At 32.4% G+C, this 12531-nt stretch overlaps 1 protein-coding gene across 1 annotated transcript in view; it reads left to right on the forward strand.

The window, feature by feature from the left end:
- LOC129220724 (transient receptor potential cation channel subfamily M member 7-like) overlaps positions 1-12531 on the forward strand; it is a 100387-nt gene that overhangs the window by 64631 nt on the left and 23225 nt on the right. The window contains exons 18-19 of the mRNA XM_054855154.1: positions 4398-4625; positions 7552-7746. Of these exons, the coding sequence (XP_054711129.1) occupies positions 4398-4625; positions 7552-7746 (423 nt within the window). The remainder of the gene's footprint in view (positions 1-4397; positions 4626-7551; positions 7747-12531) is intronic.

The raw sequence follows: 12531 nt of genomic DNA on the forward strand, positions 1-12531 counted from the left end.
TGTCCATGTACAAATTGGAAAGGCAGAAGAAACCTTGGAATCAAATGATTGCCAGACAAAAGTGATAATTTTCATGTATTTGGACATAAATTATTTAAAAATTAATTCTCAAAATATAGCATTTTTCTTTTGGTTAACAACTTTTTCAAGATATTTTAAAACTCAAAAATACTTATTTATGCATTTTTATTTTAAGATTGTACATAAATTATTTGAAACTTCTTTCGTCAGTCTAGTAATTGAGTAAAGAGGTAAACTTTAAATGCAAGAAAAAAGAAGCTATGCATACAGCCATAAAATTCATACATGGTCATGAAAAATGCATCAATTAAAATGAAGTATTAGTAAAAGAGTATCCTGCAAAAACGTTTCGAAAACCAAAATTAACATAAATGTTAATTTAGTTTAAAATTGCTACAGTTAACAATCATGTTGTCCAAACTTTTGGTTTAAAAAAATACCTGATTGCTTTGCTTTAACAGTCATTAGGTATTCTAAAATTTCACTCCTAATTTTAAAGGATTTATGTCTGTACCTTTTACAGTCACAAAAAGCGGAGACTTTTTAATTTTTTAAAAATGTAAAAGAATTTTCTCTGGTGGCAGCAGGGCCGACAAGAGACCACGTCAGCTGAGTCGGAAACTAGGAGCCTGACCCTTGGAGGGGCCGGCTCGGAAAAGGAGCAGTATAAATGTTCTAAGTTTTATAGGGTTAGGGGGCTCGTAGATCAAACTGACAAGAAACCCGCCTTGGCGGCCCTGGGTGGCAGGAGACTGAGATTGAACACCAAAGCAAGAAAGTAGGCATGTCTAAAAATATATTTACTGATTTAAGCTACATGTACATTAAAAATATTAACTCAAAAAAACATAAAACACAAAGAGATGCTGAGTCATGTCTTTTGCTCCTCCTTATATTTTGTCTTTTATTTATGAGAATAAATTCACATTATTTCAGTGTCACGCCATATGAAATTTAGTGTCATTTCCCTTGCGCATGCTCAGTCCTGACAGCTTTAGATCATGCCCATAGATAGCGTTATTTCAATGCCTCCTGACCTTGATGGCGTGGACAGAATATGCTTAGCTACAACTTACTACTTGTGATTTTGCTCATCTTTTCTTCCCTTAATCATACTCCATTCACTCACGTTTTAGTGTGTTTTGTATTTTCTTATTTTAATTTCGTACCTTCCAAGATGATTTATCTTGTTATAATAGTTTTTTAGTCGTTTATATACCAAAGTAAGTTTTGTTTTCGTTTATTATTTCATTTCGAAAGAAAAGCATTGTTGGCTTATTCCATGTCGATTCCACACACACACACAAACAAAGACAATTGTCATCTTCACATTCTCATATTTTCTAGAAAACTTTTAGGACACGTGTACTAACAATATAGCCAGAAAAATGTGAATTTTCTGCAAGATTCATACGTTGGTTCTTTTTTGATTTACAGAGTTCTAAAATTCGTTAAAAAAGAGCTAAAAATAAGAAAGGGTAGTATGAATTGTTGTAAAATATTTCCTAATTCAGATATACATAGTTACATTTTTTGAAGTTAATTCTATGAATACTTAATATTTTCCCATATCACAGGTGAAAATATTTAATGTAATAATGGATTCATTGTAAAAAAAAAAGAGAACTGAAGCCGCAGTTGCAGTTGCTAAACGTTGACTTCTGTTTAATTAATAAATTAAAGCTAATTTTGACATTTTTATGGAAACAAACATGGGTATGAGTTATAAAATATCCATTCCACCCAAAATTATAAAATAAAACTTGCAGTTATAAGATGTGCTTGACTTTTTAATTCAAATGTGAAAATACTTCTTTTTTTCATGAGCATCATTTAAAAGTTAATGGGAGATGCAAAATGATTGCTAAATATTTCTCGACTTTACAGTCTAGTGGAGCACCAATTTGGTTTTGAAGTGTTAATAATCCTTTTAGTTTTATTTTGCATGATTGTTTACCTAAAAACTGAAAATTACTTTATTGGAGAAAAATATCATGAAACCAAACCTGGTTCAAAATTGATTTTTAATTTTAGAAATACTCCCTTTGAGTATTAAGTAAACAAAATTCAAAAAGAATCATAACGTTTTTAAGTGTAATTTTAGTTAATTATACAATGGCCGTGGCCTATATGAATCACGTTTGTTCTAAATAGTTTTGATTCCTTAAAGCGGCCGAGTCGAAAAAGCGGCTAATTCAATAAAACTGGATTTTGTTCTGTTTTTGACAATTTGATTTATTGAAGCGGTTCATTCAATTAACCCCTGATTCAATTAGCCGGCGTCCACTGTATAGCTCAGTGAACCTTACTGATTCAATAAACCAGTTAATTCTTCTAGTTCCTTCTGTTAGCTAGTTTTACACTGTTATATGATTCAGAAATAAGAAATTATGCATTAGTCTGTGCAGTCAAAAGACATTTTCTTTTTTCCTGACCAACGTTTAATATTTAACTAGGCACTTTTAATATAAATTAATATTGTTACATTACTAATAATTTCGATAATAAATGAATAATATTACTATAATTAATATATTTTTTATAGTGAAAATACCGTAGTTGAAAAATAAATATAAAAAAATCCAAATATCATGATATTTTTAAAACAAATAATGGATATATATTGATATATATCATGATGTATATCGACTGATATATATCGGCGACCCCTGATTCAATCCTAACGAAACATTTTCATTTGAAATTTTTTTTGACATCGGGGAAAAGGAGGTACATGTGAGCACGGGACACATGTGAACATGGTATATTTTACTAGGATAACGACAAGCAAAAAATCTTTAAAAATTCTCAAATACATAATAACAGTACCAGACCTGCTTTTTAACCAAACTTTAAGAGTAATGAGATAGTTTATGTTCCTGTGGTGACAGCTTCTTTGTTTCAGCAGATGCTGATGTACTTTTATCACTGTCTTCTTCGTGTAAAAACATATTTTAAACTATTAATAAGCTACATTTAATTATTGAAAACCATTATATGAACATTCACATAAATTTATGCCAATGTTTAAATTTTGTAATTAAATTAAATATTCTTTATTTTTGGAAATTAGTTCTAAGGTAGATGCCGGGCCACTTTGTGAACGCAACATGTAGGGGCACATGAGAACAGCTTGCATATACTCTCCGCAAATATAAATATTATTATAAGCTTATTATAAGTGTTAAAAGAGATGTAGAGATTTATAATTATTATTTTGCTGCAATCAGTTTGCAAATTTATTGTTAATTATTATTACATTATTGCTAATTATTTATTTTATTGTTTTTATTTTTTAAAATCGTTAATTAATAAATAGTTGGCTAAAAATTTAGTAGTAAATATTATTTTTAAGGGAAATAAAGGACAAGATATTTTCCTTTAACAAAAAATTTAAGTTTAGAAAAATTTTAAAGCTCATCATCACATTCTGTATGAATCTTAAATGCATACTTTACACAATGAAATATTCCTTGAATTGTTTAGTCCCATAAGATTTTTTTCTTGTCGATCCATTGATTAGAACATGCTATGAAACTTTAAAATTTGACATTGGGCAGAGTTCAATAGCTCAGAAAAAATATTTTCTAAACGACAGCTACTGTACAACTCAAACGGACACAGTATAGATTACAAACCGTTGAATGTAATAAGTATATACGTATATGCTTCATTACAAGGAGTTTTTGTTGAAATATGAAGCTAGTCCTGCATTTTTCAATCGTGTTCACATGTGCCCCAAGCTTGTTCACATCTGCCCCCCCTATAATGGCACATGTGAACAATTGCTGACATTTCTTTAAAAATTTCATAAAGTATAGAAATATATTTTTTAAAAATCTGAAAAAATTCCATGGCATAAAGAAAACACTATTCGAACATGGGGACCCTATTTCTGTGAGAAATTGAAAATATTTTCTGAGAAATTAATAATTGAAAATATATATATATATATATATATTACCATGTGCCCCCTTTTCTCCTACATAATTTTATTTTTCTTGACTTTTTTTTCTTTTTTTTTTTTTGCTTTTATATGAATTTTTTTACAAGAAACGAAACCCGCTTTAATGTTTTTATTTCATTATTTATTCATTTTGAATGTATTATTTATCTGGAAAATCAAACTTAAAAGTATTGTATTTCATCGTGCTAAAATGGCGATTTTTTTCTAACATACTGAAAGAAACAAGTTGGAAAATTCAGACTTTAGCAAAATCCAAAAATAAGTATTTTGCATTTAATTTGGTCAAAGCCTTTTTCGTCAATTGAAACTGAATTTAAGAAAAAATAATTAAGGGAAGAAAAGTGCGTATAAAAATATGTAACACGTAAAACGTAACTATTGCCTTGATTATGTTTTTCTTTAATTTTAGAAATATAAAGTCCAAGCATTTGTTTTGAAAATTTTAGAGATCATCATAATGTTCATGTTTGTTTTACTGTATGCCGTCGGACGCCTCATCGAGCCGAGACAAATTGATCCTTACACCACAAGGGTCATTTTATGTTTGGGTCTTCTGTATTTTTATTACCGCATCATTGCCATATACCTCCCCATTTCCCCAACATTGGGACCATTATTATACAGAGTGAAGCTTATGGTATGTACAACGTATGGTATGTTTTTACTTATAATTCATCACCATTGAATTTAACAGCTTTAGTAAAGAAAACTCTATGAAATGTAATGTTTTAAATGTTAGAAACCTTTACTTAATGTTTATCAATTTGAAAGTTTTTATTATTTAGTTACAATCCTTGACGGGTACAGCGGGAGGGTCAATGGGGTCAAGACCTTCCCCCTTAACCGTCGACACTATTGTGCATCCACATTGAGCTCAAACAATTTATAAATAAAATAAAAATGATTGCAGTAATATTTTAATTTATTCAATTTTTTCAAAGTAAGCATTTCAAATACTATGCTTTGTTGCATTGCTTAGGAAATTAATCTATAGCGTTTTTGCCCTATTTGGTGCATTATCCCTGACCGATTTGGTGCCTTCTATTGATACCTAATAAGCAGTTCGAGAGATATTTCGTACCCAAAATCGTAGGTTCGTTAGTAGGGGAGGAGGGGAGGAGGTCATTCTTCAGATTGACTCCCCCTCCCCTTAAAATGGTTGTTTGTATCTGTCCCTGGTTACACTCTCAAAAATGCATCCTCAAATATCATGAAAGTTTGAAATGGCTTCGTGAAAAATGCGTGATTGAATTTTTTGTAAAATCAAGGCTTCACCTGATACGAGTCTTATAGAAACACGTATCAAGTGAAGCCTTGGTAAAATTGAGTAAACTTTTCGGCAAATTGGCGAAAACTTCTAGAGCTTTGAGCACGACTTTCTGGCCGAGCGAGAAAGGAATCCTCGTCGTAAGTGATGAAATATGTCTAGCGATAGAAGAATTCGCAAAAGTGAGCGATGATTTTCTGAAAAAGTAATAGATTTTGAAGATCAATGACAATAATTTCAATTACAACTTTTAAAAAAAATATTTCTACACTCTTCAGCCATTTTTAAATTGTGCTAAGAGCAGTTAAAATATTTAAGCTTCACCTACAGTTTGTATGAATGAGTGACATCGTGTTTACATACGAGTAATTCATACATTAGCTAAATCAGTCGCTCGTATAGCTAGCATTGGTGACGTTGCGTGTTACTAGATTGCTGAAATTGATTTTCTTATCTAGAGCATACTCTGAAGATATTAGGGGCAATTTAAAGGGCAAATATTCAAAAAATTACTGCCGTGGAAACCAGGTAAAGAGCAGTAACTGCAAAATTTTCATTTTTTGTAATTTTGTCATCTGTTATACGTTAGCTTTATTTTTCAAATTTCCTTATTTGGTTTCCGCTGAAATCAAAGCCCGTTGGCGACTTTAGATCGCTAATCTAGAACTTTAGAGAAAGAATGGAACAAAGTAGTTCGGAGTGAACAGGAAACTTTTTAAAAGATTTCTTACAACGTTTTTATTTCTCATGTATAGCGGCTATATTCCTTCATTCCTAAAAACTAAAGGCAGCGAATGTATTTGAAAAGGCTCAATTTGAAATTTCTGACTGTCATTTTATAGGGAAACATTTTTAATTTAACAAAACATAACTACATTTTTTGTCTTCAAGAAAAAGGGTTTCAATTTTAATAGGTGCCCTATAATAAATGGGGTGTGCTGATTGCGAATCTGAGCCTGGTTTTTTTCCAGCACGTCAGGTTTTCAAGAAAAGTGTGTTTGAAATTTTTCATAGAAACTACCAAAAATACTGAGAGAATATTTATTGAAACTATATATTTAATAGAAAATTCCTGCAAAACTGAGTTGTTCATAAAAAAAAAATGCAGTTTTATCAACGTTAGACAATCGTTGGGGTTTTTTTTAATAATAAAATCGGTTTTTTCGCTTTTCCTTCATCGATTTTGTCGTATGAACTTTCATCTGATGATTGCTGTTGGATGGTTGGAAAAGGTGGAAGAATGAGAATTTTCGGTCTATGAGGTACAAGTCGTGTAGCAGACGGTAAATCAGGATACTGAATTGTATTTTTCGAATTGAAACCCTTGACATCGCAGGAGCAATGTCGTCTCCGTGGTTTTTTGGTTCTCTATACGAGTATACCATAGAAATGCCAAAACGTAAAGAGTTACCTGTACCTTTTGTCAATTTTCTCAGTAGCTAAGCACACTTAGTGTGGAGCCCAACGTTTATCCTGATCACCAAACTTTACACCGAAGTAAGCGTGATAAGCTTTTTTGATAAATACTGTTATGTTTCGTTGAGATTTGTTATCGTTAACTCACCACACACGTAACAAAATGTATCAGGAAGGTTTTTACACTTTCTTGGTGACAGTATAACGCACTAAACACTCCGAAAACAAAACACAACTCGGTGCTACAAACAACTGACGTTAATTATTTCGTAAACAACTACTGATGCCGTCAGTTGACTTTGACAGATGCGAAAAGGAAAAAGTGCTACCACTGAAATGAAATAAACATAATATTATACTAAAATATTTTTAATTGGTGTATAAAGGCTTCATCAGGGGTCACTAGGGATTATGTATACCAAAATTTAACTCTGGGGGTCTTCATGGGGCTGAGATACAGAGGGGTGAAGAACCCAACTTGTTCTGTCATGTAAACCGTCCTTAGGCGCGTGTTTATTTTCTTTTGTCTTTCTTGGTGATGTATATTTGGCTTTGTTGATGACCGACATTTAGTTTTCTTGACGGTAGGACATTTTAATGAAATAATTTCAATGTAATTCAGGAAATATCAAGAAGGTATTTTTTTGCTTTAGTACAAAATATCTCATAAGGTTTTTTTTAATTTTGCGAAAAATCTGAACGTGATGGGCTCAAACCAAATTCATATTCAGCGTACTCGCATTAGCTAAGGACACTTATGAAATTCGAAACACCAAAAAACATGTAGGCCTGAGTAATTGAAACAGATTCATGCCTCCGATTGATGACTTAATTCATTGTGCCTTAATTATATTAAAGACTTGGTATTTTCTCTGAACAGGTTCTCGTCGATTTCATCAATTTCATGCGCATGACCATCCTCGTCATCATCAGTGGCGGAATCGTCATCCATGCCGTCATGTATCCAGATTATCCTTTTAATATTGAGCTTTTCCGAAGAACATTTCACAAGGCGTGGTTTTCGCTCTTCATGACTCCAATTGATGACCTAGGAAGTAAAAATTCTCACTTATTTGTCCACATTGTATATATACAGTGGCTCCCAAAAGTGTTCGTACACTTACGACTTTCAATGAAATAGGCCGTTATCCATTGGTTAGAATTAATATTTCGGAATAGGTATTTTATTATAAGATTTATGATATATTTTTAACAAAACTACATGAAAATTTTTAATAAACCATTAAAACATAATTTTTAAAAAATCAAAAAGTGCCAGAAATTTTATCTCACAAAAGTCTTCGTACACTTCGAAAAAATGTCAAAAAATTAGTAAATAATCTAACTTTTTACAAAGTTATTATTTAGTAGAATATCATGCAGTATCAATAACAGCTTTTAAACGTCTGGGAATAGATTTCATTGTTTTTTCTTTCTTTTTTTGTGCAATTTCTGAGTAAGTGTTCAGCCGCACTTCGAGTCTTACTGTTTCTAGTTCGCTTTTCGTTTCAGTGGTGTATTTTCGTAATCTAGCTACCAGATATCTCCAAATATGTTCCATTAAGTTTAAATCTGGCGACCTAGGAGATATTTCTAAGCTTAAGGACAATTTTTGAGGCACCAAATGCAAACGTGTGCTTCTTATCGTTATGTTGATAAAAAACAAAGTTGTTTCCGATTACCAAATTTTTGACTGATAGTTTAAAAATTTTTTTCAAAATATTTAAATAAACAGCATGATTCATTATTTCATCAAAAAATTCCAAATTTTCAAGTTCTGATGCTATAATGCACCCTCACACAAGAACACCTTCACCGTTCTGATTAAATGATCCAACTAAGTTCTTAAGATTAAATTCCTCATTTTTTCTTCTATTTACAAATATGCAACAATTTAACCCAATATGTTGAATTTGTTTTCATCTATAAGTAAGACGTTGTTCCAAAACGTTTTGAGCTTATTTATCATTGATATTAAGACGGAAAGCGTAAGCTTACTGTTTTTCGCACGAACGAGAAAATTTCTGCGGGAAATGATCCCCTTTAATCCAGCTAATCAGAGAACTTGGCGAACAATTTTAGGTGAAAATTAAACGTAAAATGTTTCATTCAATTCTGCAGAAACTTTTTCAGCACTCAAATGTGTATTTTTCACAATTTATTTAATTGTAAACCTCCGATCACGCTTAGTTAACTTTGCCAGTTGACCTTTTCTTACCTTGTTTTCGGTCCGATTATTTTCTTTAAAGCATTTTATCAAGTACTTTACTATAGAATGTTATAAATTAACTAATTTAGAGACATTTCAAACCAATTTACCGCTAATATGAGAAACAAAATCAAATTTCGAATGGTGTTTGTGGTTTTTTACGAATACCAGCCATTTTAAAGTAATAAGCACAATAATATGGAATAAATACACAAAAAATTAAAGCCAAATGACTTTTAAGGGTCAATACAATGCAAAAATAATAAAAAAACGACATATGATAAATTTTAATCATAAATTTATTCGAAAATGTTTGGGTGTACGAAGACTTTTTTGGCGTATTATTTCTCTGTCTCTTCGTTTTTTGACCCATTTCAAAAAGAAGATCCGTCAATATTTTGAAAAAATTACAGGGTTTTGTTTAGAATGACATAGGAATAATGTGAAAAAATATTGGATTTTATATTCGAATTCAGTTTAGAGTTATTTCGATTTTACTAAAAAATTTCAAAGTGTACGAACACTTTTGGGAGCCACTGAACATACATAGAGAAAAAAATTCTGAATAATTTTTTGTTGCTATTTATTTTAATTCTTTTGATTTCTACTACATTTTATATCAAGAAAAACCATTGATTATGCGGCAAAAGTTTTTGTGTTTTTTAGGATAAATGGTTTAAGGATTAGGATTTTTGGGGATCACAATGTCCTTCTTTTAAAGTGTGTTCATTCATACTATTGGACCTCTTATGATGAAGATTTTCGGATTTATATAAGCGGAGATTTTTAGAGGGTGGTTGATGTTTTTTCCCATTTAAAAAGGGATTCTTTGAACTTCTAAGATGCTTGATATTAAAAGAACAGGCATGATTTATCACGTTGGTTTTCATCAACACATTTATTACTTACTTAAAGTATTGTAATTGTTGTAATTGTTTTGAAAATTCGGTTTCAGCTTATCGACATTTTTAAGAACATTTTAGTACTTCAAGCAACAAACGAAAAGTTTAAGTTCGCTGGTTAGTGTAATGTTATGTTTATGAAATCGAAAATGTACTGTGGGAGGAAAAGCAAACAATGAACATTTCGCACAAGGACTTTGAAAAAAGTAAGTCTGCGATTTCACGGCTGCAGCCGTTGAAAACATCTACTTCCGAAAATGTGAGAAAAACTTCGTTTTGTCAGACTTGTCAGACCAGAGGTAGACATACTTAATAATTTTGCGCAGAAATCATTGCTTGTCTATGAGCACGCATTCATCAAATTTTAATTGCATTCCATCAATAAAAGGTTTACATGATAAATAAACAAATTCAAAACTATTAAAAAAGGAACTTAAAAAAAGGTCGCAAACTATGAGCCGTACTGGGGCGCAGTATATTTCAGCTACGCCGCTGTAGCGATTCCCAATTTCAATGTTCTTATCGAACTATGGATCTGATCTTGTAAGACAAAGTTTGCTATGTAATTTGCTGTGTTGCTTTAAAAGAGGAGTTTGCGAATTTTAAGAACACAATTTCTTGTTTTTTTCAGGAAATTTCAACTGTCAGAAAACAAGTTTAAAACAAGGGAATGAAACATTTTGTTTGTCAGGTGCATGTAAGTAGATTTGATCTAATTTAACAGTTATTAATTTTACAATTGAAATTCTAATAAGGATAATGTTTTTTAAGTGCCCGAAGACAAAGATCTTTGTCTTGTGGATAAACGTATGCTTAAAGTTATGAAATAATTATGACGTATTTAATAGCCCAGTCAATGAAGGTAAAAAAATAGGCTTTGTCGCAACTAATTTAGGGAAAGATGAATTTTTGCAGGATGTTAGCAAATAAAGTATACACTAAAAAAATACAAAGTCTCGACCCCCACCCCTCTTGCTTTCTCCCCCACCCCCCTCCGAAACATTGCAAGAGCAGTACTATGATTATACGTTTTTCGTGTCGCAACTAATTAGGGGAAAGCTGAATTTTGGCAGGATGTTAGTACATAAAGTATACACTAAAAAGCCACAAAGTCCCGACCCCACCCCTCTTGCTTTAACCCCACCCCCTCCGGAACATTGCAATAGCAGTACTATGATTATACGCTTTTTGTGTCGCAACTAATTAGGAGAAAGCTGTATTTTGGCAGGTCGTTAGTAAATAAAGAAAACACTAAAAAAATGCAAAGTCCCGACCCCCACCCCCCTTGCTTTCTCCCCCACCCCCTCCGAAACATTGCAAGAGCAGTACTATGATTGTACGCTTTTCGTGTCGCAACTAATTAGGGGAAAGCTGGATTTTGGCAGGAGTCCTGACCCCTACCCTTCCCCCCCCCCTTATCCCACTCTCCTCTCTCCCACTCTCTCCGAAACACTTAGACCATCAAGTTCTCTCCCACTCTCTCCGAAACACTTAGACTATCAAGAGCAGTACTATGATTATTCGCTTTCCTTTTCGCAGCTAATTAAGAGAAAGCTGGATTTTTGCACGGTGTTAGTACATAAAGTGTACACTAAAACCTACACAGTCCCGACCCCAACCCTTCTTGCTGCTCCCCCCCCCCTCCATCCGAAACATTGCACACTGATCAGTTCAGTACTATGATTATACGAGTACAGCTTGAAAATTTATGATGTTACCGGGGTGTTCCTTTTTTATTATTTCACTCCTAACAATATTATAAACCAGTGGTGCCGAAACTAAGGCCCAAGTGCCGTATCCAGCCTGCGAAGCTGATCCGTTGTTTTGTAAAATGTTACAACTCGAAAAGAACGATTAATGACAATGTTACAAATTGTTAGCCAAATATTTAGAAATTGGTTTCTAAAAACATTGTTGAGGACCACTGTTATACACAAATTATGAAACATACACTTTTTATGTAGATAGCTCAGTTTCACCATTTTACCAACTTAATCATATGCAGAAATCTCACAACAAAAACCAAAAAGTAACTTCAACAAATTAATAGCTTTTTATCATTACGTCTTGGAAAGAAATGTTTGAACAAAATTTATAGATAATAATATGATAATAGTCATTTCTTGAACTGGATCAACAATGTAATAAGGGGCCCATCTTCTAATGTTTCGTTGGTTTGGTCCGAAATATTGTTACAGTGCATTCCACTACAGTGTCCACACGTAGACGTGCAATCGAACCTAGCTTTACGACAGATGCAGTTTGAAACACATAATATTTTCAATTGCAAGATACTAATTGGAGAAGTTCACTTGAAGGAGAGGTAATCTTCATGAACTTAGGAATCAGTCTGTTGCATGAAGTATAATGCCAACCCCACTCTTCTGGGGGAAGTTTAAAACCTAACCAAGTTTGAATCTGGCGTTGACCCTAAAAACTCTGGTGGAAACCTTAAAAAGATGTTGACGAGTGACGTCTGAAGTTGGTGGAAGTTTTGATAAATCAAAAGTGTACTTTAGGGACATTTTTGTGATTACTTGCTTTTCACAAACTTTTATTCAAACTTGGTTAGATTTTAAACTTCCAGCAGAAGAATGGGTTTGGAAATATATTTCAAGCAACAGACTGATTCCTAAGATCATGACAATTACCTCTCTGCTCCAAGTGAAATTCTCCTACTAATATCTTGCAAATGTAAAACATTGTGTTACTAACTGTAGTTGTCGTTAAACTGGGTTCGATTGTACGT

The sequence above is a fragment of the Uloborus diversus genome, chromosome 4, assembly GCF_026930045.1.
Source record: "Uloborus diversus isolate 005 chromosome 4, Udiv.v.3.1, whole genome shotgun sequence".
NCBI classification, from domain to species: domain Eukaryota; kingdom Metazoa; phylum Arthropoda; class Arachnida; order Araneae; family Uloboridae; genus Uloborus; species Uloborus diversus.